Here is a 27,533-nt window from a genome sequence, read left to right as displayed (position 1 = left end):
ATATCCAGAATTTGTGGTAGGATATGTGGTTTTTCTCTAGTTTTAATGAAAAAATTTTTTGTTCCTTGTTGATATATTTCAAGCAGGGAATTCAGTAAATATGTACTCACTATAATAGTCACCTGCTATCTTTTTTATGTTAAACATTTAGTGTTTATTTCCATTTAAAGAATAACATCCCTACTCTTAGCTCAGTTATCGTGCTTAATCCACCTCCAGACCTGGGTATCCCGAGGAGCTAACCTAATCCAATGTATATACTTTACTCTTCTGATCACCAGTGATTGGTTCAGAGATTGAGATGAACTTGAAATTGCTGGGGTTCATCCCATGGAATCTTAACCCAGGAGAAACAGCTAAGAAATGGATCCTGCTTATATAAACTCCAAACCAAGCCAGGTCCATAAAAACCAAAGCTGGGTTTTGATATGGCTTTCTATACTCATTTAAATGTAGGTATATTACAAAATAAAGCCAAATGTGAAGGTTTGCCTAGGAAAACTGGATAGTCTGCTCACTGAACTGCCTGTTAAAATATTCCTTTAGCCAAGCCCATGCTAAGACAGGATAAGATGATTATTTGTACCACACACTCCAATCTCCAGGGCAGTTTATCAGCCTTTCATCTCTGCAGAGACAGTATCAATCAGTGGTGTCTAAAAGCTGGTCTGCACACTGGGGATGGCTGAGTAATAACATTCCCACTGGCCCACAGCATTCTTAGATAAATTCCACTGCTATACGATGGTGAGCAGAACCCTGAGCCAAGTCCTAGACATGAGAGCCAACTGAGGGATAGTGCTCTGAAGCTCCCTCCAGCCCTGGCTAGACAACTGGCTTAACCTCCCCCACCAGACAGCAAGGGGAAGCCAGAAGTAGCTAGAAGCATGGAGGCCACTGCTCCATGGCTTTTAGGCGTGCCCAAGATATCCTGAGACAGTAGTATGTGGCTTCTACTAAAGCCAGCAGACCTAAGCACAACCAAATTTGTAAGGAAAAAATAGTGACAAAAATGAAATTCTATAAGAAAACTGACTGAGTTGTAGTCTGTATTGAATAGATTCCAAAGATGTCAAATATATGTCTATGGAAATTGCTTATGAATTTTCTACATTTGGATTTTCAAAATTAGATCCTTTTCTAGATATTTTAGAACACAATTTTCTTCTGGTACAAAGATTTGTCCTTTAACTGTAGATCCCTCTTGGTTTAAGATAAAACATTCCTTCCTTTAAGACATTAGGATGATAGCATTTACTCTGTGAAGTACATTTTAGAAATTGCAAACCACAGGTTGGACTCACTCCCTTCATTTTTTATTATTACTGATCCATGACTTCTAATAGCTTGACTTAAACCTTCTTTCCCAAGATTTTAATTAAAATAATTGACAAAAATCAGCACACAGAAATGTTACAAAAATAAAGATTATAGACAAACACCGAATAATGACAGTTTTTCAAAAAAGAGAAATACAAAGGGATAACGGTTTTTATACACTGTGTATATGTTAATTATAAACCAGGGCAGTAAAAGCTTTCCGAACGTTGGCAAGAAAAGCCGAAAAATTGTTGGTCTGCCTTACTTTTTCTTGAAATTCTGCGAGGCACTCAAGATGAGGAGCACTATCTGACACTAGAAGGAAAAAAAAGGAGACAATATTTTTAGAAGAGATGTATTCCTAACTTAGACGCTCTCATATGATTCGAGTCGGTTCAATTCCATTTTCCTGAAATGCTTTCAGCACAGAATGACACACAAACTTGATTTTCATATCCTAACTATCTTTTGGACCTTTGCTTTGTTTAATCTCTAAATATTCAAATATTAAATACTACAATCTTGTTTCACACAGATGGTAATCAAGGATTGAAGAGCTCAGAGATACAGAACAGAAGGCAGATACATTTCCTATCATCTTTCCCATACATTTTAACTATTTAAACTATTTTAACAGTATTTTTTTTTAAACTGTTGTCAGTTTTCTGTGCAAAATTTGGCCTCAAATCTAATTTCTGACCACTCGGTCAAAAGAACAACTTTCAACGCCAACCCTTAATAACTGACAACTATGGAAAGAAATATCTGCTTATCTGCTGTTTTACAACTGAAATGGGGATCATTAGAAAATGTAGCTGCTATTCCCAAAGTTGTATTTACATGGCCAAATGGGACTCAAAGTCACAGCTAACAGTATGGCCCTCACATGCAGTTGCACCAGCTGGTACATACTAGGAGCAAGTCTCCTGTGAAGGTGGTCGAAGGAAAGGAATGATTCAACTTTCTCTACCATCAGGCTTGCCCTTTGTCCAAGAAGAAATTGAAGCCTGTCAGAGTCCCAGTTCTTTGGCAGAGACTGCTTGGGAAACAAGGCCCATGACCAAAGCAGAGAAAGAACAGCAAAGAGCACCTGGTCCCAAATTTATACTGTAGACTCTATTTTAATACATTATCAAATACTATAACACTATATAACAAGAGAGGCTATCCAATTTAGAGAAAACTGAGAAGCTAGGTAGGAGGTTTTGGGATTTACTTTTTATTTATTTATTCATTTTTGGTCACAATTCCATTTTTATTTATTTGAATTATCAATTATCCCTAGGTAAAGGCTACTAGGAAGGCTAAATTTGCTAAGAAAACAATTAATTTTAGAGTGCTCAAAATCTCTAGTCCATGTACCTTTACCAAAGACTACACTTTTGATTTTAATCATCAATACATGGCTCCTATAGATGGCTTGATACACACCATCAGATTAGAAGATATTTACCTTGAGAGAGAAAAAAAAAAAACAAACATTTGTACTTGAACTACATTCCTAAATTATAAATTCGAGTCACTAAGTCACATCAGGGAGCCAACTCAGCCGTTTTCCTGAGTGTCCATCTGCTATTAATACAAATACTTTGAGGACACAGGTATAAAGAGCTAAGAACCATTTTTCTGAATTCCAGTAAGGATTATTTTAGAATTCTTAACATTAGAATAATAAAAAGAGATAAATAAATTTCCATTCTTTTTGTTCACACTATTGCCGAACATATAACTTCCCATACATTAAAGACCTTTCTGGATCACTGCAGAATCAGTAACGAGGCAAAATTATCAACATTTGGGATTTTCAGGATAGGATATTTTAAAATTTATTTTTTGGAAATTAAATTATCACATTCAAATTGAAAATCATCTACTTAGATCACATACAATATTCACATTTAGGCAGTCATATCCTTTATAGCTTTAGCTTTAAGTTCTCTAAGAGCATAATTCAAACTTGCGTATGAAATACAGTGATCGCTGGTCTTTTAAGTCTTTCAGCCATTGTGGCACTGTGCCATCCGGAAAAGAAGTTACTTGTTAAGGTTCCTGGATACTATCTATAAATCAAAACTATAGTCATTGCCTTTAGAAGACAATATCACAAGAAGCAAGACTGGAAAAGAAAGCAACAGCTTGTGGGACTATTACTTGCCTTCACGTTACTTTATGTTCTAAGTCAAATAACATTCCAGGATGCCAATCTTAAATACCAGTTAAGAGATAGGAGTACATACCTTCATAGTCCCTTGCTTCGTTTAGGCATAGGGAAAACATAAATGGGCGATCAGGATGCTTAGGGTCAATATCAGTGAATATAAACTGCAACTTATCACCTGAAAAAAGGGATTAAATTATTTAGTATGAGAATTATTTTATTGTGCCAAAGCTCTCAGTTGAGATGAGCTTTCTTCCCTCCATCTCTGATTAATATCTACACTGCTATAAAACAGTATTTCCTGATTTTGAGGACTATGAGAAACTTCTACTTTAAATCTAAAAATAATTTTAAACCTTTAAAAGTGGTTTTGAGACAAAACTAAACAAAACACAAAAAAGCACCTCAGGATAACAGTGAAGATAAACTTAAAGACCAATGGATCAAACGTTCAGAGTTACGCTTGCTTCAGTAGCACATACACTAAAATTGGAATGATACAGAGAAGATTAGCATCATCCCTGTGAAAAGATAACATGTAAATTTATGAAGCGTTCCATATTTTTAGAAACCAACACAATACTGTAAAGCAGTTGTCCCCCAGTTGAAACTAAATAAAATCTTTTTAAAAGTTCAGAGCTGGTCTTTATGTTCTCCTCTAAGCAAAGGTTAATATTTTGTATTAAAAACTCATTCTGACAGATAGGAAAAATACCAAAACTAAGGCAAACAGATTGATGAATAGAGGGTCCAATTTCAGAAAGAAGTATAATTAGTAAATAAATGGGGAAAATGGTCACATTTTCATTAATAATCAAAGAAATGTATTTTTTTAAAGTTTCTATTATCTAATCAACTGCCAGATAATAAAATAAACCAAAAAACTTTAAAAAGAAACTACAATTCTGGCACAAATAACAATGAAAGGGGTACTCTTTACATTATACACAGATTGCATAAAACAGTTGACCTAGCAGGCCTGAGACTTCTATCCCTAGAAAAGGTCTGCTTGCAAGACTGGTCCTTGTCTGGGGTATCAGAGATCCCCAAGCCTACCACAGGTCTGAAAATTCACTAGGAGGATTCCTGGGGCTCACCACTGGTTGTACTCAGAGCTATGATGACAGTGAAAGGATACAGCAAAATCAACAATGCAAATAATTCCTGGGGTGAAGTCCAAGCAAAACCAGGCCAAGCTTCCAGAGTCTCTAATGAGGTTCCCTGGTAGACAACACTTCACGTGTACTGTCACAATTCGACCCTGAAGGGATTAACCACATCCTGTGTGAGTCCACTGGCTTAAGGCTCTTGAAAACTTGTTTCCTCTAGATTTTGCCCCACGTGACTTTTTCCTTTGGGCTGATTTTGTTTCACATCCTTTCACTGCCATAAATCTGAGCCACCCTGAGTCTTGTAAATCTTTCTAGTGAAATCACCAAAACAGAATGTAATCTTGGGGACTCCCAACACCATAAGTATTTCTATAAATTGACACATATATATGTAACAGTGGCAGAAATATTCCTATGCTTTAACTCAGTAATTCATGTCTGGGAATTTCATGAAAATTGTGCCCCCAAATGGAGAAGTCTATGTATGTCCACTACAATATATCTAAAACTGAAAAACGTAAAATCCAAGTGTTAAACTTAGAGTAATATATGGGTTAAACAATAGATAAAAGACTGAATAAATTAAGCTACACTTATGGAATGAATTATTATACCACTATGTTAAAATTACCATTATGAAGGCTATAGCAATTAGAGAAATACTAATCATACAATACCAGTAAGAACAAGGAACAAAAAAATTTTTTCATGCTGGCAACCATGCCTAAAATACATTTACTAAAATACTGGATGATAAATAACCAAGGCAAGAGTAATTACATTAGGGTGATAAAAGTTTTGTAATTTTTTCTTACTGTTTAAAAAGTTAACAATGTGGTCATTATCTTAGCTGAAAATATTTTAAAGATTCTTTTCTACTTAAGACAGACTTTTCAAATATCCTATGTTTTACTTACATTAATATACTAACCATAAATTTTTCGAATTTCTAGTCCAAGTCGATCTTTATACAAGTCTGCAGATTTCTGTAGCCTTTTCAACCTCTCTTCATTAGCTTTGTTAGCAGTGGAAATAGCTATGATTAAAAACACATACAATGAGTATAGAATATTTTAAATAACATTCAGTTAATATTCTTTTAACTAATTTTAAAAAACTTTTAAACAACCATAAAAATGATACCAGGCAAATAAATCAGCTTACATTTACATTTACTACACTTTCTATCTCCACCAAGTAGCAAAAGGGGCTTCTGTTCATTTAAGCTGGAAGGAAAAACTGCATGAAAAAATACACACCAGTATTAAGAGGAATAAGTTTTGTTCTATTTTATTATAAAGCAGCATGAATAAATAGGCCAAGGACTTGCAAGCAGCAGAGAAACAGAAAGACTTCTTGTACACCATTTCGCTTTTTTTAGTTAGCCAAAAATGTATCAGTTGCTTCACTGGAAAAATATTCTATTATTTTAAATAGGAAATCAGTGTTACTTCATGCTAGTTTAAAACTTTTCTTCAAAAGTTAATGCAATATTCCCTAAGCAATACTTAAGAGTTGAAAAAAATAATGTCGATTCGTACACAAACTCTATAAGAAAAAGCATTCAAGAAAATAACTTTACTATATTCAAGAGATTTTAGAATTGATTATTTCATTTATGGGCAAACAAGTCTTCTATCTAAAAGAAGCAGCTTTTTAAAAAAAATATAAAAGTCTTAGACAAAGAGGCTTTACAGCATGAAGAACACGCTTAATAGTTCCTGGCAGAGGATGCGTGATCAATGAATCTGTTGCATAAATTACACAATGGTTTCTCCCAGGCAAATCTTATTTAGTGAAACTGTCTCCCACTCTGCTTAATTAAACTCCCACAATAATGAAACTCAATTTCATTATTCTCTGGTTCTATTAGAAATCAAAAGGATCAGTCTTCATTAATGCATATATATGGAATCTGGAAAGATGGTACTGATGAAATTATTTGCAGGGAAGCAATGGAGACAGATTTATGGACATGAGGAGGGTTAGGAAGGACAGGGTGGGATATATGGAGAGAGTAACATGGAAACATACATTACCATATGTAAAATAGACAGCCAATAGGAATTGCTGTTATGCCTCAGGGAACTCAAACCGGGGCTCTGTAACAACCTACAGGGGTGGAATGCGGGAGGTGGGAGGGAGGGTCATTAGGGAGGGACGCTGGTACACCTATGGCTGACTCATGTTGATGTTTGGCAGAAACCAACACAATACTGTAAAGCAACTTCCTTTAATTAAAACTAAATAAATTTTTAAAAAGACAGAAAAAAAAGGTTCTTTAAGCAAAAGAAGGAAAATGAAACCCACTTAGCAAACTTCACAGACACCTTACAGAGAGAGATGAAGGACTAGCTATGGCCTTAAAGTATGTTAGCTACTGCTGGCAATGAACTGGGGAGAAGGCAAAATGTACATAATTGTGAGCCATCACTACTTTGAAATTTAGATTGTTTTAAACACCTGTACAACTGGAAACTTACTTTCCTTCTTCCTAGCATATTCTTCCTTAAGATCCTGGATATTTGCAGTCAGTGCCTCCACTTCCTGTTTTTTGTCTTTTACTTCAGCAATCAACTTTAATAAATTCTCTTTTTTCTCTTGAATGAGCTTATTCTGTCTGCAGATTTCTGTAAGAAGCACAAAGTATTAGCTAGAATCTATATGCTTTGCTCATCAACATGTATCTATAAAAAGAGCAAACTACTGACTTTCACAAAATTAATGTTTTAATTGATAAGCATTTCCTGACGATTAAAAAACCATAAAAGAACAAGAATCTTTATCCTTTTCTATTTGTCTTTGAAAACAAAAATGAGGAGACAAAAAATGCATTTTTAAATGAGAATGCTAAATTAAACCAAGAAATACAAAATCAGATCATGACCTTTGCAGCTCTCCCCTTCAAATAAGTACATAAGGAAAACACCACCAAAGATGAACAAACTCTAAAGATGGCTTTTCAGATGCTTTGAATACCTAATTTTAATGCTAGATATCTGGTATATTCTGAAATATACCAAAGTGATAGAAGAAAGGAGAGAGGAAGAGAGGAAGGTAAGGAGGCAGTGAAGAAGGAAGAATATACAGAACTATATTAAAAAAGATCTTCATGACCCAGATAACCATGATGATGTAATCACTTACCTAGAGCCAGACATACTGGATGTGAAGTCAAGTGGGCCTTAGGAAACATAACTATGAACAAAGCTAGTGGAGGTGATGGAATTCCAGCTGAGCTATTTCAAATCCTAAAAGATGATGCTGTTAAAATGCTGCGCTCAATATGCCAGGAAATTTGGAAAACTCAGCAGTGGCCACAGGACTGGAAAAGGTCTGTTTTCATTCCAATACCAAAGAAAAGGCAATGCCAAAGAATGTTCAAACTACCACATAATTGCATTCATCTCACACGCTAGCAAAGTAATGCTCAAAATTCTCCAAGCCAGGCTTCAACAGTATGTGAACCGTGAAATTCCAGATAGTCAAGCTGGATTTAGAAAAGGCAGAGAAACCAGAGATCAAATCGCCAACATCCGTTGGATCATAGAAAAGGCAAGAATTCCAGAAAAACATCTCCTTCTGCTTTATTGACTACGCCAAAGCTTTTGACTGTGTGGATCACAACAAACTGGAAAATTCTTAGAGATGGGAATACCAGACTACCTGACCCGCCTCCTGAGAAATCTGTATGCAGGTCAGGAAGCAACAGTTAGAACTGGACATGGAACAACAGACTGGTTCCAAATCAGGATGTGAGAACTGAACTATAAAGAAAGCTGAGTGCCAAAGAATTGATGCTTTTGAACTGTGGTGTTGGAAAAGACTCTTGAGAGTCCCTTGGACTGCAAGGAGATCAAACCAGTCAATCCTAAAGGAAATCAGTTCTGAATATTCACTGGAGGGACTGATGCTCAAGCTTACACTTCAATACTTTGGCTACCTGATGTGAAGAACTAACTTACTGGAAAAGACCGTGATGCTGGGAAAGATTGAAGGCAGGAGGAGAAAGGAATGACAGAGGATGAGATGGTTGGATGGCATCACTGACTCAATGGACATGAGTTTGAGTAGGGTCCGGGAGTTGGTGATGGACAGGGAAGCCTGGCATGCTGCAGTCCACAGGGTCACAAAGAGTCGGACAAGACTGAGCAACTGAACTCAACTGACTGAACGGAAGAAGGAAGGTGGAAATCAAGACATTCAGGAATAATCTAGATCAAGATATATGCAGGCTTTGTAAGGAAAAAAATGCAAAACTTGTCTCAGGCATACATTTGACCCAGTTATATGGAGAGACATTTTAAGCTTCTAAATATTATAAAGATGAAAATATTTCCCAAACCCATATCTGTGTTTAATAAAGCCCCAGTGGAATTTGGAGGGAAGAGAAAGGAAAGATCCAACAGAAGTAATTACACAGGTGATAACAGCTAGGAAATATGGAGAGAAAATAGTAAGAAAAGGGACTTGCCCTATCAGATTCAACAACTGTGACTGTGACAGTATTAACACAATAGTGGTGCAGTAGTTGACTACAACTCAGTTAAACAAACAAAAGATCACAAACAAATATGGGTATATTTAGGAAATTAATATGATAAATATCATAAATCAAGAGGTAGACTGTTCCCCAAACAGTGCTGAAATCCAAAATAAAATCCACATTTAAATTATATATTTAAATGTAAAATGAAACTTTATGAAACCTAAAAGGCAGTATCTGTGAATATAAAATTAACTATATGGGGAAAGATCTTTTTACTTGAAGGCAAAAGGAAATTGAAGACAAAGGCAGGCAAGCAGACAAACTTATATTTGAATCAAATAAATATAAAAACTCTACTATAAGCTAGATACTTGCTCTTATATTTATATAAATTTACTCACGTTTCACAATAATACAACTATGATGGACGTCTTACTCTTTTTTAAAAGAAAAAAACCTAATATATATAAAACAGATAATCAACAAGGACCTGCTGTATAGCACAGGGAACTCTACTCAATATTTTGTAATAACCTGTAAGGGAAAAAAATCTGAAAAACAATAAATATGTATATATAACTTAATCACTTTTCTGTATACCTGAAACTAACACCCTGTAAACTAACCATAACTTCAATTAAAACAAAGAAGAAAAAGAAATCTCAGCAGTTCAAAAACTTGCTCACAGCTTTACCTGCTAGAATGCAACGAACAGTAAGACCTGAATTCAAACTTAGGTCTTAACTTCAAAGGTCATGCTTTTAGCCATTAAACTATCCTCTCTCAACAAAGGTTACTATTCTTAATCTAAAGAAGACACAAATATAAATTTGAAAGAAAAGGACAAAGGAATGAACAAAGGAAACACAAAATGAAGATGATTAACAAATACAAAAGATAATTTAAACTCAGTAATCACAGAAATGCAAATAAAGCAATAAACATACCAATTACACACTTTTCTGTATTTTCTAAGACTTTGTGGACATGATCAGATTATGTAAGACATAATTTAAAAGTAAACATCTTATCAGAATTACCAGAAAGAAAAATGCTACTCTTTAAGGATAATTAAGTAGAATTTTACTGCAAAAGAGATGCAGATGTAAATGCCAAAAGTTCTCAGTGCCCCTCTGGCTTCTCAGCTGTTACCCGAGGACCTTGATTCAATCACAACTGTGGGTCCTCTTTTCCTCAGTTGTAAAGCAAGTATTTTGGCCACCTGATGCAAAGTGCCGACTCATTAGAAAAGACCCTGATGTTGGGAAGATTGAAGGCAGGAGAAGAGGATGACAGAGGATGAGATGGTTGGATGGCATCACCGACTCAATGGACATGAGTTTGAGCAAGCTCCTGAAGATGGGGAAGGACAGGGAAACGTAGCACACTGCAGTTCACGGGGTTGCCGAGTCAGGCACGACTGAGCAACTGAACAACAAAACACAAGTTTAACAATGGCTGTCCCATTTATTTACCCCACAGGATTAGGGTATCTAATGATGGTACGAAAAATTTTAAGCTAGTAAGTGGTACATAAATACCATGTATAGGAATGTTTTTATTCTAACATTCAAAGGATTGTGTGCTTTTCCTTCCTGCTGCTGGTTACAGAGGGAATGAGAAGCAGTAAAAGAGCATGGAAGCTTCAGGGCAGCTAAGAAAGTGGACCTGGGTAGAAGTCTCCTATAACAGCCTCCCAGGAGTTCCAAAATCACATGCCTTCAGGGGCCAGATAATAAGTGGTCAAGGCAAAGCAAAGCAGAAGAAACAATCAGGGACTGTAGCACATTAAGTACATGCGTCCCATGTAAAGACACTCTGATTTGACAGTGTTCAAAACATGGTTTGGCAAAATTTAGTATCTCCAGTGGATTTTGGCCTGTGGCTACAAGCCTGTGGTCTGTGTGTGAGAATTCAGTAAAAGCTGCTAATCCACTCTGGACAATCTGCTGCTAAGTTGCTTCAGTCGTGTCCGACTCTGTGTGACCCCATAGACGGCAGCCCACCAGGTTCCCCCGTCCCTGGGATTCTCCAGGCAAGAACACTGGGGTGGGTTGCCATTTCCTTCTCCAATGCATGAAAGTGAAAAGTGAAAGTGAAGTCGCTCAGTCGTGTCCGACTCTTCACGACCCCATGGACTGCAGCCTACCAGGCTCCTCCATCCATGGGATCTTCCAGGCAAGAGTACTGGAGTGGGGTGCCATTGAAAGGCAGGAGCAATAAAAATACAGAGAGAAAAACTGTCAGATTTTAAACCTACAACCAAAGAGCTGAGAGAACTAGTTTTTCAAAGTTGTGAAACTCATTTTAAAAAAACATGGGCATTTATACATCAGTGTGATGAACATGTACTGATTTTGTATTCTAGTCTGTGAAACTCATTTTTCAAAAATATGGGCACTTATACATCAGTGAAGATGAATCTCAGGAGCAAATGCTAAGTGAAAAGGGGACAGAATACATATTAATACAAAATGCTGCCACATATATAACATTCAAAACCTCAATACTAAAGTAAAATACTGACAGATTAGTTCTAGAAGGTGAGAAAAGAGGAAGGTATAACATAGGATGTTGTATTTATTAAGCTGGATTGTGTGCATGTGTGCTCAGTCCAACTCTTTATGACCCCATGGACTGCAGCCTGCCAGGCTCCTCCGGAATTTTCCAGGCAAGAATACTGGAGTGGGTTGCCATTTCCTCCTCCAGGGGATCTTCCCAACCCAGAGATTGAACCCACTTCTCTTGTTACTTCTGCATTGGCAGGCAAATTCTTTACCACTAAGCCCCCAGAGAAGCTGTATATACATATACATACATATACATGGACCATAAAGAAAGCTGAGCGCCAAAGAATTGATGCTTTTGAACTGTGGTATTGGAGAAGACTCTTGAGAGTCCCTTGGACTGCAAGGAGATACAACCAGTCCATCCTAAAGGTGGACTGGGTGTTCATTGGAAGGACTGATGTTCAAGCTGAAGCTCCAATACTTTGGCCACCTCATACAAAGAACTGACTCACTGGAAAAGACCCTGATGCTGGGAAATACTGAAGGCACGAGGAGAAGGGGATGACAGAGGATGAGATGGTTGGATGGCATCACCGACTCGATGGACATGAGTTTGAGCAAGCTCTGGGAGTTGGTGATGGACAGGAAAGCTTGGCATGCTGCAGTCCAGGGGGTTGCAAAGAGTGGGACACGACTGAGCGATTGAACTGAACTGATATATATAAACACACTGTTTTACTTGTATGAGGGATTTTCTGAAGATGTTTAATCTAAAAAAACTCTATGATCTACTTCTACAGTTTGTCACATACGATTTTGATATTCCAGAAACATTTCAACCATCCGTTCTTCTTCCTTTAATTTCACAGACAGCTTTTCTGAAAGAGGAAAGGAGTTGAAGTTTCAATTCAGCTGAAATTACACTAAAAAACAGACAAGAACAACAAAGAATAACAGCATGTTATGAGTTAAATATAGGTACCTGCAAATGCTTTAATGGAGTCCTTGTAGGTTTCTCTTAGTCCCACCATCTGACAGGAGGTGTCACTGACAGTGCTTTTGAATTTATTCCAAAATTCATTTATGCTTTTATCAAATAGTGCCAGTTCATCCTCTACCATTTTGTAAGACAAGGCTACAAAACAAATAGGACACACTTTGTATTTTTTAAGTTACTGAAACCATATCAGCCACGTATTTTAGTCAAGTATATTTTTGCAGTTTGATATTTGCTAGAAAATGGTTAGCAACTTACTTTCTTTAATACACTGAAGTATAGTTTATTTACAATACTGTGTTAGTTTTAGGTGTACAACAAAGTGATTCAGTCATATATATATCTATATTCTATTTTTCTACTCGATTCCATTATAGTTTATTACAAGATTTCAATCTACCGTGCTATACAGTAAATCCTTGTTGATAGGGTAATGTGCATCCCTTAAACCCCTACTCCCATAGCAACTTACTTTTAACTCTAAATATCCCAGGGCATATCAAGCCACCGAAACTTAACTATGGTATAGGTGCAGCAGGAAATCAGAACACCATCACTCCCTAGGAATTCATTAGTAGCAATGACTGTTATCCCCACGCAACACTCACTCTGACCCTGGGAAATATGACTCTGCCTCCGTTTTCTCACAAGTAAAGTTGGGGACTGCTTAGACTCCTTCCAACTCTGACCCTTTTGATTCCGGCCTGGATTGCCAGGTCCCGGAAGGCGCAGCCCCTATCATGGGGTAAGATCCCACTTATCTACACTCCTTCCTCCGCCACCTCCAGATCAGGGCAGGTGGCAGTAAAATGGAAACTGGAGGACAGTTTAGTAGGTTTAGTCCAGGACCTGTACAAGTAACCTCGACTTTCCCGGCCTCAGTTCCTCCCCTGTGAAAGGATCTAAGATCCCAGGTCCCATTGGTTTTCTGTAACGCTACAACCTTCCCAATGACATAAAATCTCCTCAGAAAATTCGCAGACTTGTCTTCGGTGAAACCCCAAACCCCTCTGCCTTGTGGCTGCCCATTCTGCTCCCTAAACAGCAACAAGAGGTACATTTCAGACTCCGCCCCAAAAATACGCATTCCGCCTCCAAACCCACTTTCCCCTACCGCGACAGGCGGGTTTCGGAGCCCAGCTCAATTCCCACCTTCTCCGGCAGGCCTGAGCCCGGCCACCCGCCCCACAAGACCTGAATCGATTTCAATCCACAGCCGAACTCCAAAATCCGCTGCCGCAGCCAAGCCAGCTTTCCTATTTCAAACCTAAGGCGCCTTCCGCCTCCCGCCTTTGGGGTCCCATACGCCTTCTTATTGGCTTATAGCGTAGGCTCTTTCATGAAGGGATTGGTTGAGCTAGCCCTCTGGGATTCTCGCGAGAAAAATAGAGAAAATGGCATTCTGGGATTGGTAGTTCTTTTTTTGAGAACAGCCGACCTCGTCAGCTCTACTTCAGGAAAGTATTACAGCTCCTGGAGGACTCGCCTGACTGGCCATTCATCCTTTTCAGATAAAGGTTTCCGCAAAAAAAATATATAAATATTGAACTTTAATTGTATTCTGTTGCCAAGTATATAGCCTTTTCTTTAATGCTACAGGTAGCTTAAATAAAACTAAGGCTTCCCTGGTGGCTCAGACGGTAAAGCGTCTGCCTGCAGTGCGGGTCACCCAGGTTCGATCCCTGGGTTGAGAAGATTCCCTGGAGAAGGAAATGGCAACCCACTCCAGTACTGTTGCCTGGAAAATTCCATGGACTGAGAAGCTCCTCAGAGCCTAGTAGGCTACAGTCCATGGGGTTGCAAAGAGTCGGACACGACTGAGCGACTTCACTCACTTAATAAAGCTTATAAAAATACCATTGCTTAATCTGTCTAGTGGCTGAAATATTACTGTTTATTGGCTAATAATAATAACAAATTCCAAAATTTCTTGACTCTGGTTTTAACCCTGTGAATTAAAACAGAAACATGAAAAGGCAGTAACTAATACTGGTAGTCCCAGCCGCAATAGAAACTCAGCAACACAAAATTTTTAATAGTGAAAGGGAGGGGCAAGATAAGGGTAGGCGATTAATAAATACAAACTACTATGTAAATAATAAACTACAAGAATATTTTATATAGCACAGAGAATATAGCCAATATTTTATGATAACTTTAACTGGAATATAATCTGTAAAAATATTGAAGCATTACCGTTGTATACCAGAAACTAATATAGTTTTGATTTACAATATTTTCAACTATACTTCAGTGAAAAATAATACATAAAAACTTTTTATAGCCAGGATTCTTGCTACCTGCTATCTCTGATTGGCTGTATTGTAGATTAATGTGAAAAGGAGAGTAGTAAGTCAGCGGTAATTTAAGGTTTGAGACAATGATGATGTTGATGGCAGAATTGAAGCTGTGTATTCAGCAGATCTGGTATTTTCAGGGAGAGGTATTGTGGGGAGGAAGAAGCATCATGAGTTATAATTTTAATATGTTGAGTTTGAGAGAATATTGTTGATGATATTAACAAAGCGCTAATGTCTTGCAGTCAATTTATTTCTTCAATTAATTACAAATAACAGAAGCAGAAGATATTAAGAAGAGGTGGCAAGAATATGCAGAAGAACTGTACAAAAAAGATCTTCACGACCCAGATAATCACGATGGTGTGATCACTCACCTAGAGCCAGACATCCTGGAATGTGAAGTCAAGTGGGCCTTAGAAAGCATCACTACGAACAAAGCTAGTGGAGGTGATGGAATTCCAGTTGAGTTATTTCAAATCCTGAAAGATGATGCTGTGAAAGTGCTGCACTCAATATGCCAGCAAATTTGGAAAACTCAGCAGTGGCCACAGACTGGAAAAGGTCAGTTTTCATTCCAATCCCAAAGAAAGGCAATGCCAAAGAATGCTCAAACTACCGCACAATTGCACTCATCTCACACGCTAGTAAAGTAATGCTCAAAATTCTCCAAGCCAGGCTTCAGCAATATGTGAACCATGAACTTCCAGATGTTCAAGCTGGTTTTAGAAAAGGCAGAGGAACCAGAGACCAAATTGCCAACATCCTCTGGATCATCGAAAAAGCAAGAGAGTTCCAGAAAAGCATCTACTTCTGCTTTATTGACTATGCCAAAGCCTTTGACTGTGTGGATCATAACGAACTGTGGAAAACTCTGAAAGAGATGGGAATACCAGACCACCTGACCTGCCTCTTGAGAAATTTGTTTGCAGGTCAGGAAGCAACAGTTAGAACTGGACATGGAACAGCAGACTGGTTCCAAATAGGAAAAGGAGTACGTCAAGGCTGTATATGGTCACCCTGCTTGTTTAACTTATATGCAGAGTACATCATGAGAAACTCTGGACTGGAAGAAGCACAAGCTGGAATCAAGATTGCTGGGAGAAATATCAATAACCTCAGATATTCAGATGACACCACCCTTATGGCAGAAAGTGAAGAGGAACTAAAAAGCCTCTTGATGAAAGTGAAGGAGGAGAGTGAAAAAGTTGGCTTAAAACTCAACATTCAGAAAACTAAGTTAATGGCATCTGGTCCCATCACTTTATGGGAAATAGATGGGGAAACAGTGTCAGACTTTATTTTTGGGGGCTCCAAAATCACTGCAGATGGTGACTGCAGCCATGAAATTAAAAATGCTTACTCCTTGGAAGAAAAGTTATGACCAACCTAGATAGCATATTGAAAAGCAGAGACATTACTTTGCCAACAAAGGTCCATCTAGTCAAGGCTATGGTCTTTCCAGTGGTCGTGTATGGATGTGAGAGTTGGACTGTGAAGAAAGCTGAGCGCTGAAGAATTGATGCTTTTGAACTGTGGTGTTGGAGAAAACTCTTGAGGGTCCCTTGGACTGCAAGGAGATCCCAGTCCATTCTGAAGAAGATCAGCCCTGGGATTTCTTTGGAAGGAATGATGCTAAAGCTGAAACTCCAGTACTTTGGCCACTTCATGTGAAGAGTTGACTCATTTGGAAAAGACCCTGATTCTGGGAGGGATTGGGGGCAGGAGGAGAAGGGGACAACAGAGGATGAGATGGCTGGATGGCATCAGTGACTTGATGGATGTGAGTCTGAGTGAATTCCGAGAGTTGGTGATGGACAGGGAGGCCTGGCGTGCTGCGATTCATGGGGTCGCAAAGAGTCGGACACGACTGAGCGACTGAACTGAACTGAACTGAACATTTCAACTCTGCAATAAGACTACCTGGGTTTGATTTTGCTAAATGTGATGATGGACTCCACCAATTTGCTAAGTGTGATGATGGGCAAGTTACTTGGTCTCTTTAATCTCAGTCTCATTATCTATAAAGTGAGGGTAATAATAATAATAATAATATCTTCTTCATATACCCTATGTGAAGGCTAAAAGAGAAAATAAATGAGAATACCTTGGACTAGGTCCTTGTAATATAAAATGGTTTCTTGTTATTATGATTTATATACTACCCACTTCCTATTCAATACACTATCCTATTAAACATATATAAATAAGACTTTAAATAGAACAAAATCTACAGTAGCAAAGAAAGAGAGAAATTGTTGCAATTCGATACTACCTTTAGCTAAGGCGATGCATATAGCTCCCAAAACAAGACATACAATTTTGATTTTAAGGAAACATACATTCTGCTATGTCCAGATAAATACAGAATGCGTCCCTTCTACCCCAATCCAAGTTGAATTAATTAGTATTATCCATTTAATAATTTACCAATATTTCACAAGTGCAATTTTAATCTCAGCACAATGGAAACTAAATTTTTAACAATGATCAGAAAAGAGTTTCAGCAATTTCTTTAGGCCATTACTAATTCAAGATAAATTATTTCTTCAGCTTGTAATAATGCTTGGACCATTTCTCTGATGGAATCTAGACACACATGACTGATCCATGAGCAAATTGGAAAGAGCTCATCAGCAAGGCTTTGAGATATTCAAGACTGACACAGACTACAACTACATCTCTTCCAGTAAGATGAACATCTTATAGCTGACTTATTTTTTTGTCCTCTTTAATGGACTATTTTTGTTAGGTTGACTTCTAGTGTGAGTAGGCAGAAACATCCAGAAAATCCTCACAGAAGCAAATTCCTTATTATATATGTATACACGTCCTCTTCCTACTGTTTCTCTGTAGCACCCTGCCTAATACGTATGCATATACATTTTGTTTCTCCATTCATCCATTGATGATTATTTGAGCTGTTTCCACCTTTTGGTTATTTTGAATAATGCTGCTATGAACATAGGTGTACAAAGAATATTCAGTTTTAATTTCCCATAATTAAATTTTGGTCTAATTTTTGTTGGGCAGAATAGTTGATGCTAAAAAATACCTACATGAACGTGAAGTTCTACACCTTCTACCTCTCTACTAGTCCCTTCCCTGGTTCCTATTCTCCTCTCTAATCCTGAAATTTAGATGCTTCCTAAAGTCTGTGACTCAGTTTTCCCAACAACTTATTTTCCAGGGCAATCTCATCTGATCTCACATAGATGCCTCTCAGATTCATCTTGTCTTGCCCACTTTCCTGCACTTCAGTCACATATTTCTATCTATCTCCTGGTCAGATCACAAAAATCCCTCACTAGTAATATTTCAGAAACAAACTTTATCATTATCTTGATAAATATTCCCTTTATTTTAATGGCACTGGTGTTTTCCCAGTCCTCAAGTTCAGAATCTTAGGATCTTCCATGATTCCTTTATGGTTAACTGGTTGCCAACACCCACATGAGTGCATACTAGGTTGCTTCAGTCCTTTCCGACTCTTAGCAACCCTATGGACTGTAGCCCTCCAGGCTGCTCTATCTATGGGATTCTCCTGGCAAGAATATTGGAGTGGATTGCCATGCCCTCCTCCAGGGGATCTTCCAGACCCAGGGATCGAACCTGTGTCTCTTAAGTCTCTTGCATTGGCAGGTGGGTTCTTTACCACTAGCGCCACCTACAAAGCCCGCCAACGTCTACAGATTCACCTGTACTCCACCACCCTCACCTTCCCTTTCTTCTATTCAGACCCTTACTTACCTTCAGACTCTTGCCCTCCTGATCTGTTTTGCCTACCATTGCCACAATAATATTCTCAAAGTGCATACTATTTCTCTGTTCAAAACACTCTCAGTGTTCCTTCATTATCTTAAAAATACAGTCCATACTCCTTAGTGGCATTCAAGTCAAATCATTGAATGAAATGGTCTCAAGTTACCATTTTACCCTTATTGTTCAATTGTTTACTTTATATTTTAATAGAAATAAACAGTGAGCCCTGTACTTCTTTAATTTTGCTCATATAGTTTCTGTTTGGGGTTTGAAAATTATTATAAATAATTTATAATATACACAACAGTTAACAAAATAATACAATGAATCTCTCATGTACCTGTCACAGGGCCCCAGCTACCACCAACCATTGGTCAACCCTGCTCTATCCAGACCCCATCCACTCTCCCAAACAACATGTCATTTCACCCACAAAAATCTCAGTATGCTTTTCTAAAAGATAAGAACTCGTTTTGACATAACCAACAGCATTAGCACATTAAAAAATTACCATTAATTGATTAACATTATTGCAATAAAATCTGTTTTAGAAACACAATTTTGACATTTTTGAGACAACTGAAAATTTTTTAAAGTTTCAGACTTTGAATTGTCTCATAAATATAAAAATGGAGATTTTGTCCTACAGTTTTTAAATGCAATATGTTTCAAATGGAATGTATTTCTCCATTTCATCCTACAACTTTACATTTCTAAATTCTACCCTTTGATCCAGGCTCAGTCACTTGCTACCTCCTCCACATAGGCTTCCCTAATCTCATAAACAGAAAGTTAAATCTGCTTTTCTTCTTGTCGATTTACTCGTCTGTTAGCCCCTAAGGGCAGTATGTTATTTATTTGTGATATTTACTTACATAAATATTTTCCCGATGAGACTATAAACTCCTTGAGGTGTGAGTTATCCCTGTCCTGAACAGTACACGTAAGAATCGTGTCATATACCACTAGTGCTTCTCAAAGTGATGTTCTTCATGCAACAGCAACACCCTCATCTAGGAATTTGCTGGAAATGTCAATTTTCAGACTGACCCCCATTCCTACTGAATTGAAAATTTTGGATGTGGGTCCCAGTGATCAGTGCTTTAGTAAGCCTTCCAGGTTATTCTGATGCACACTACAGTTGTCCTCCCCTGGAGAAGGAAATGGCAACCCGCTCCAGTATTCTTGCCTGGAAAATTCCATGGACAGAGGAGCCTGGTGGGTTACAGTCCACAGGGTCACAAGACTTGTACACGACTTAATGACTAAACCACAGAGTTTGAGAGTACACATAGTAGAAACTCTTTAGGCCATCTGTAAGGTATGAATCCAGCTATAAAGTGTCTTAACTCTACTTTGGAGAACATGAATAGTACTGCCCGATGGACAACTCCATTGGGTCCTTTGGTGATCCAAGGAAACAGGTTATAGATGTATAGGTCATGATCATTTCTAGAAAAGAATGCATAATGAGACTCGCGGAGGGTGTACCTGGAACATCTGTAGCTGGGTCACTGATAATAGTGTCATTATGGAATGCCAATATTCCTGGGATGCTAGCCAGGGTGGAGGTAATTATTTTCTGAAAGTCACTAGGGTATAAACTCAGTCTGAAATAAATCCATTTTACATTGCAAGGTGACACTGGAGAGATCTCAAACACAATTTATTTTTGAGAAGACAGATAAGCTTGTGGTAAAAAGATAATGACCATACACAGAGACATTAAAGGTCAGTGCCGCCAAAATAAATTTTTGCTTATTGCCACTACATCAGTGACACAAGCTAAGTCAAATATCTCTGAATGATGTTGTATTACAGTAAGTGCTACAACTCATAGATGAATGGTTCATGTTATAAGAATATATCTTGTGGTTATATAATATTTGGCATGGCAAAGCATATTGCAAAAATTCTAGTCTCTGACTACAAGTTGTAATCTAAGTAAAATAGGCAGTATTTACTGCAAATCCAAATCTTAAGAAAATCTAAATGAGTCAGAATAAGAAAGTTCTGGGTAGAACTGGAATCATTAAACTATTGGAATTAACTAAAAATAAGGCAACAGTACAAGATTTTGAGACTGGCTATAAGATTAAAAGATCTTTTTTATTGAAGTATAGTTAATTGACAATGTTGTGTTTGTTTCTAGTGTCCAGGAAAGTGATACATTCTTCTTCAAATTCTTTTTCATTATAGGTGATTACAAACTACTGAGTTTAGTTCCCTGTACTATACAATTTGTTTATCCTTATTTATCCCTGTACTATACAATTTGTTTATCCTTGTTTATCCCTGTACTATACAGTTTGTTTATCCTTGTTGTCTATTTTTTTATATACAGTATTGTGTATATGTTCGGAGAAGGCAATGGCACCCCACTCCAGTACTCTTGCCTGGAAGATCCCATGGACGGGGGAGCCGGGTGGGCTGCAGTCCATGGGGTCGCTAAGGGTCGGACACGACTGAGCGACTTCACTTTCACTTTTCACTTTCATGCATTGGAGAAGGAAATGGCAACCCACTCCAGTGTTCTTGCCTGGAGAATCCCAGGGACGGGGGAGCCTGGTGGGCTGCCGTCTATGGGGTCGCACAGAGTCAGACACAACTGAAGCGACTTAGCAGCAGCAGCATTGTGTATATGTTAATCCCAAACTTGTAATTTATCTCTGCCCCCAACAAAAAGAAATGTTTTCAATCTAGACATTAAGAGGAAAAATGTTATCAGGACAAATTGTGCTAAGGAGACTGAAAGATTGACGATAACTCTGAAGAGACGGAGGAAATGAAGGGTCCTGGGCATAAGCACCATGGACAGCCACAGGATGGGATTCCTGTGAATTGTCTTAGAAATGGCTTTTCTGGGCTTCACTGATGGCTCAGTGGTAAAAAATTTTCCTGCCAATGCGAGAGACAGAGGTTCGATTCCCAATTTGGATCCCAAATGCCATGGAGCAACTAAGCCTGTGGGCCACAACTATTGAGCCTGTGCTCTAGAGCTCTGGAGCTGCAACTACTGAAGCCTTGGAGCCCATGCTCTGCAACAAGAGAAGCAACTGCAACGAGAAGCTCTCATACCACAACGAAGAGGAGCCCTAGATCACCTAGAGAAAAGTCCATGCAGCAATGAAGACCCAACACAGCCAAAAATAAGTAAACAAACAAACAAACAAATAAATAATGTGAATCTTATTTGGTGAATCAATTTGGGAGAAGCCTTGAACTCTACTATCTTTGACTTTGAAATGACCCAGTTTATCAAGAAGACTCTGTTATTGGTGGGAAAAGATACATTTGAAGATCATTAGTAGTGAAAAGAACCAACCTCCTGCATCTCCCTCCTGCTATGACCCACACGGGCTAAGTTCTGGGGAGCATCTCCACCCCAAGCAACTGGTGGCAGATGGCAAACTGAGGAGGACTAAGGAAATGCTTGAAAAGAGAGTTCCCATAGGAACAAAATCATAAATACATATACGTGCTGTAGAGCTGGAAGCAAATGCTTTACAGGTATAACGGGTCAAGCAAGCATTGTTTTCCTTTTCATCATTTGTCCCATTTGAAATTTTTTTGCAAGAACTGGTTTTAAAATTCCATTAAATTTTATAATTACGTAAGCTATTTACATGATTTCAAATTCAAATCTAAAAAATAAGAGTATTTAAAGAAATCAAGTGTTTCCCACTCCCTACACTGTATTCCCTTCATTTCTTTATAGATAACCTTAAAACATTTTAAACTGCTTATTTTCCTATTATCTTTAAGCATAAGCAGATGCGTACATATATTACTTTTTTCTTAGATAAACATTGTCTGTAATTTTCTTTACCTTAAAGAAGCTTTCTTGATCTGGCAACTTTATAATATCATCTCTAAGAAAATGAATTTGAGTTTAGATTAACTGACTCTTTATAAGTTAGCAGTCACATCAAGTTTTGTTCAATAATCTATTCATTTAAGAAACGTTTGCATGCATGCTTAGCCACTCAATTGTGTCTGACTCTTTGCAACCCTATGGACGTAGCCTGCTGGTTTCCTCTGTCCATGGGATTTTCCAGGAAAGAATACTGAGGTGGGTTGCCCTTTCCTCCTTGAAGGGATCTTCCTGATTCAGGAATCGAATCTTCATCTCCTTCATCTCCTGAATTGGCAGGCAGGTTCTTTACCACTGAGTCACTTGAGAAGCCCCCCAAAATATTTACTAAATAACAATAATAGACCTAAGGTTAGTTCCAGATTTTGTGGGCTTTAAAACTCCTGTAATGTTGGATCCTCTCTTTGAGAAAAAGAATAAAAAATTGGTATTATTACAACTCGCATCATCACTCAGTAATAAACTGCCATGGCAGGGACCCATGCAAGCTTCTCCAGCATCATGGAAAATCAGATCCTGCATGGGTTTGTGCTAGGGACTGTATTGGTGGTTCACACACACAGAAAACATGATCCCTTATTTTATGGAACTTGTACTGTGCAAGAGGTGCAGGAGAGAGAGATTAAACACAGACGCTCAAGACGAATATACAGTCACACATTGTAATCATGTCTCTGTTAATGTGCTGAATTGCATCCCCCACCCCCACCTCTCTGAAGTCTTAGGTTGAATTCCTAAACCACTGTAACTAGCAAATGTGACTGTTTTGGAATTAGGGTCTTTAAAGTGGTAAGTAACTAAGGTAAAATGAGGACATTAGAGTTGGGCATTAATGCAATGTGACTCATGTCCTTATAAAAAGAGATTAGGACAGAGTTTCACAGCAGGAAGACCATGTAAGCACACAAGGAGAAGACACCACCTGTAAGCCAAGGACGGAGGCCACTGAAGAAACCAACCCTGTGACACCTTTATCTTGGACTGGCGGACTCCAATTTCTGTTATCTAAACCACCCAGTCTGATACTGCATATATTAGCGCTAGCAGAGGAATAAAATCCCTACAAGAAAAGAGCGTTGGAGAGAAAGCACTATTAAAGGAATGGTGAGGGAGCTGGTTGGAGAAGCCAATGCTGAGACGTATATATAAGCTAAAATAAGAGAAGATAAAAAATGATGAACTATGGGAAAGAAACAGATTTAGCAGTTCCTGTTAAGAGGTGAAAGAAATCAAGGTGTTTTGCTGTGGTTAATTATCCCATAGTCTACAGAAGCAGAGTCCTCAGGAGACAGTCTTTTTAAATTATCCACCTAAGATGAAAAGCTAATGTGCAACCAACTTCCTTACAGTCCACAGACTCTGAAGTACTGAATGAGTAAAGTTAAATTTTTAATTGTAAGACAAAATGTATTTGATATCATTCACATTATAATTTAAGGAAGTTTCTGAAGAAAGAATATGATAAAATTTATGGCTCAAACACATCTTAGAAAAAGAATAAAGCAAAGTAATGTCTTTCTTCATGGTTCATTAAAGAGATTATGGGAATTATAGAAAGTGATTATGCAAAAACAAAAAGGCCAAGAGTACAGACTCTGATTAGTCAAGGCCAGTGCCTCACAGAGTCATGATATACCTGAATAAATTGATTTGTCCTTGGCAAGCAAGCACATATCCTCATTTTAACTCAATTAATAATAAGAATTATAGGGACTTTCCTGGTGGTCCAGTGGCTAGAACTTTGCACTCTCAATGCAGGGGGCCCAGGTTCCATCCTTGGTCAAGGAACTAGATACCACATGCCACAACTAAGTTTGCAACTAAGAATCTCACATGTCACAACTGATGATCCTCCAAACTGCAACGAAGATAGAAGATCCCAAGTACCGCAACTGAGACCCAGCACAGCCAAAGAAATAAATATTAATAAATAAGAATTACAGACTCAGAATCACAGGGAGTCCCTTATTTCTTGGTGGGATGCTGCATAAATTGCTTCTGACATATGCTTATTCAATTTGTCTTGTGAAAGACAGAGTATACAAATGGACAATGGCCAGACCAAATGTAACAACAGAACTCTGATCCATAACATCTGAAGCAAAATGCCCAGAGTGCTCAGAACTTGGTCAATGACGGCCAGTTTTTTTGCCCCTGCCTTCAACTCGGGACCAACCAGAGAAAGCCAAATGGTTTCCCAAACCGATCACCTAAGATGCTCTACTTCTAGAAGCTCATCTCCAGATTACACACGCCACCAACCACCTTTTATCAGAGCAACCCTGAGGCCTGCCTTCCTTTTTTTTTTTATAAAGTGTTTCCAATCCTCTGTCCACTTTTGTGTTTTTGTCAGATGCATGAGATGGTGGCTGGCCCTTGCTATAGCAAGCAGAATAAATAATCTCTGTTTGCTCTCATCTGAGTAAATTTAATTTATTTGGTGGTGCTAGTCTTAAAGATGGAGAAGGCAATGGCACCCCACTCCAGTACTCTTGCCTGGAAAATCCCATGGATGGAGGAGCCTGGTAGGCTGTGGTCCATGGGGTCGTTAAGAGTTGGACACAATTGAGCGACTTCACTTTCACGTTTCACTTTCATGCGTTGGAGAAGGAAATGGCAACCCACTCCAGTGTTCTTGCCTGGAGAATCCCAGGGATGGGGGAGCCTGGTGGGTTGCAGTCTATGGGGTCGCACAGAGTTGGACATGACTGAAGTGACTTAGCAGTCTTAAAGAACCTGCCTGGCAATGCAGGAGACATAAGAGATACAGGTTTGATTCCTGGGTCAGAAAGATCCCCTGGAGATGGAAATGGCAACCCACTCCTGTATTCTTGCCTGGAGAATCCAATGGACAGTGGAGCCTGGCAGGCTGTGGTCCATAGGGTAACAACGAGTCAGACACGACTGAAGTAACTTAGCACAGCACAATTTATTTCAATGCATGACTATTCCCAGAGAAGAAAACATATGCTGGGTCCCAGGACCATCAGCAGCAGATGGGCATCAGCGCTCCCCATAAGCTCTGGAGGGACCCATCTTTGTGCCACTTTATATTTTCTCCAGGGAAGATGTCAGCAACTGGGAAGTTAACAGTAGCCACTGAGTACCCACAACTGTGTCCCTGTTGTCAAATGATGGGATGAGCCATCCAACAATTCCAAGTGGTGACTGTATCTGTGAAGTCCTCTTAGTGATCAAGCAGCTGACCAGATGTGGTTCAGTGCCAACAAATCAGGATACAGGGAAACTGGAGGTCTGGGTGGTTGAAAACATTTGAAACGAGCTGGTTATAGCATTCAGTTCAGTTGCTCAGTCGTGTCTGACTCTTTGTGACCCCATGAATCGCAGCATTCCAGGCCTCCCTGTCCCTCACCAACTCCCGGAGTTCACTCAGACTCACGTTCATCGAGTCAGTGATGCCATCCAGCCATCTCATCCTCTGTCGTCCACTTTTCCTCCTGCCCCCAATCCCTCCCAGCATCAGAGTCTTTTCCAATGAGTCAACTCTTCGCATGAGGTGGCCAAAGTACTGGAGTTTGAGCTTTAGCATCATTCCTTCCAAAGAAATCCCAGGGCTGATCTTCTTCAGAATGGACTAGTTGGATCTCCTTGCAGTCTAAGGGACTCTCAAGAGTCTTCTCCAACACCACAGTTCAAAAGCATCAATTCTTCAGCGCTCAGCCTTCTTCACAGTCCAATTCTCACATCCATACATGACCACTGGAAAAACCATAGCCTTGACTAGACGGACCTTTGTTGGCAAAGTAATGTCTCTGCTTTTGAATATGCTATCTAGGTTGGTCATAACTTTCCTTCCAAAGAGTAAGCATCTTTTAATTTCATGGCTGCAATCACCATCTGCAGTGATTTTGGAGCCCCCAAAATAAAGTCTGACACTATTTCCACTGTTTCCCCATCTATTTCCCATAAAGTGATGGGACCAGATGCCCAATAGCATTAGCTATTATTTATTTTGCAGCTGTTTAAAAATTTCATCAATATTGGCCTTAAGAAGCCAAGACAAGGCTTAGATTGAGAAAAATCATTGCTCTGGAAACAAAATTTCATTTCCAAGCAGGCCTCCCATACTAAAAAAAATGACCTGGGCAGTTACTTGTTCATTTCCTCATCCCTAAAATGAAGACCTCTGTGAAGTTAAAATTGGGTAATAAGATGGAGTAGTTTTTTTATTATGATTTTTTATTAATTTGGCTGTGCCAGGTCTTAGTTGCAGCATGTGGGATCTAGTTCACTGACCAGAGATTGAACCAGGCCCCCTGCCTCGGGAGCACAGAGTCTTGGCCACTGGATCACCAGCAAAGTCCCCAGATGGAGTATTTTTAAAGGTAAATAACTGGCAGATCATAAATGCAAGACATTCTAAAGCACAACTGAGTTTTCAGCACAATTAATTGTATCCCAAACATCCCTCAGATCAGATTAGCACAGTAGTGGGAGAATGGGAGTGAATATAATTCATAGTCTGTAGTCTGCCCGAGGGGAGAGCAAAACCTGGGGAGAGCCAGTGCTGGCAGACTACTTCCTGGCTCTCCTCCCACTGCAGTAGAAATATTAAAGGAGACTGTGAGGTTCTCACCATGGACAGAGATTAATACTCATTTCCTGGAAGACATTTAAAGACACTTTCTGAAAAGTGATCTGATGCCATTTGCAGTCCTGCTTAGTGACTGTCAGACCCAAGTTCTCACACATAGAAGCCAGGCTGTATTTTAAGCTCTTTTTGGGAGAGAAGCACAGAAAACCCAGTGAGCAAAGTTGCCATTACTATGCCCTATTTCATGAGAAGTGCGCTTCAATTACCTCCACTGCTTTACCTCTTCTGGAGATTAGGGTTTTCTTTCATTCTAGAGATAGAGTCTCCGAAGACTTGACAAGATACATCACTTAGTGCAAAAATCTAATGTAATGGGAAATCCAATTAAGCCCAATAGTTGACATATTAAATGTCAGTGCAGCTTCTTTCAGGTAGACTTTTGGCAGAGGGAGGGGTTTA

At 38.8% G+C, this 27,533-nt stretch overlaps 1 protein-coding gene and 1 non-coding gene across 4 annotated transcripts; one reads left to right on the top strand and one right to left on the bottom strand.

Annotated features, from left to right (window-relative positions):
- Window positions 1–28: 28 nt before the first annotated feature.
- SPC25 (SPC25 component of NDC80 kinetochore complex) lies at window positions 29–13,881 on the bottom strand. Of its 3 annotated transcripts, none has more exons than XM_019971481.2 (7): window positions 13,739–13,881; window positions 12,572–12,724; window positions 12,402–12,467; window positions 7,074–7,220; window positions 5,522–5,626; window positions 3,558–3,656; window positions 29–1,635 (listed from the first exon to the last, which is right to left on the bottom strand). In XM_019971481.2, exons 2-7 carry the CDS (start codon window positions 12,708–12,710, stop codon window positions 1,511–1,513), a joined length of 681 nt encoding a protein of 226 aa, XP_019827040.2. In that variant the 5' UTR covers window positions 12,711–12,724; window positions 13,739–13,881; the 3' UTR covers window positions 29–1,510. The 3 variants fall into 3 exon arrangements, with proteins under 3 accessions (XP_019827040.2, XP_019827048.2, XP_019827056.2); XM_019971489.2 differs by having other exon boundaries at window positions 13,781–13,881; XM_019971497.2 differs by having other exon boundaries at window positions 13,701–13,869.
- On the top strand, window positions 3,942–4,044 carry LOC139179381 (U6 spliceosomal RNA). The gene has a single exon (XR_011563763.1). It is a non-coding gene; the product is annotated as a U6 spliceosomal RNA (small nuclear RNA).
- Window positions 13,882–27,533: the final 13,652 nt, after the last annotated feature.

The sequence above is a fragment of the Bos indicus genome, chromosome 2 (assembly GCF_029378745.1).
Source record: "Bos indicus isolate NIAB-ARS_2022 breed Sahiwal x Tharparkar chromosome 2, NIAB-ARS_B.indTharparkar_mat_pri_1.0, whole genome shotgun sequence".
In the NCBI taxonomy this organism is placed as follows: domain Eukaryota; kingdom Metazoa; phylum Chordata; class Mammalia; order Artiodactyla; family Bovidae; genus Bos; species Bos indicus.
This window is presented reverse-complemented; position numbering and strand designations above follow the sequence as displayed.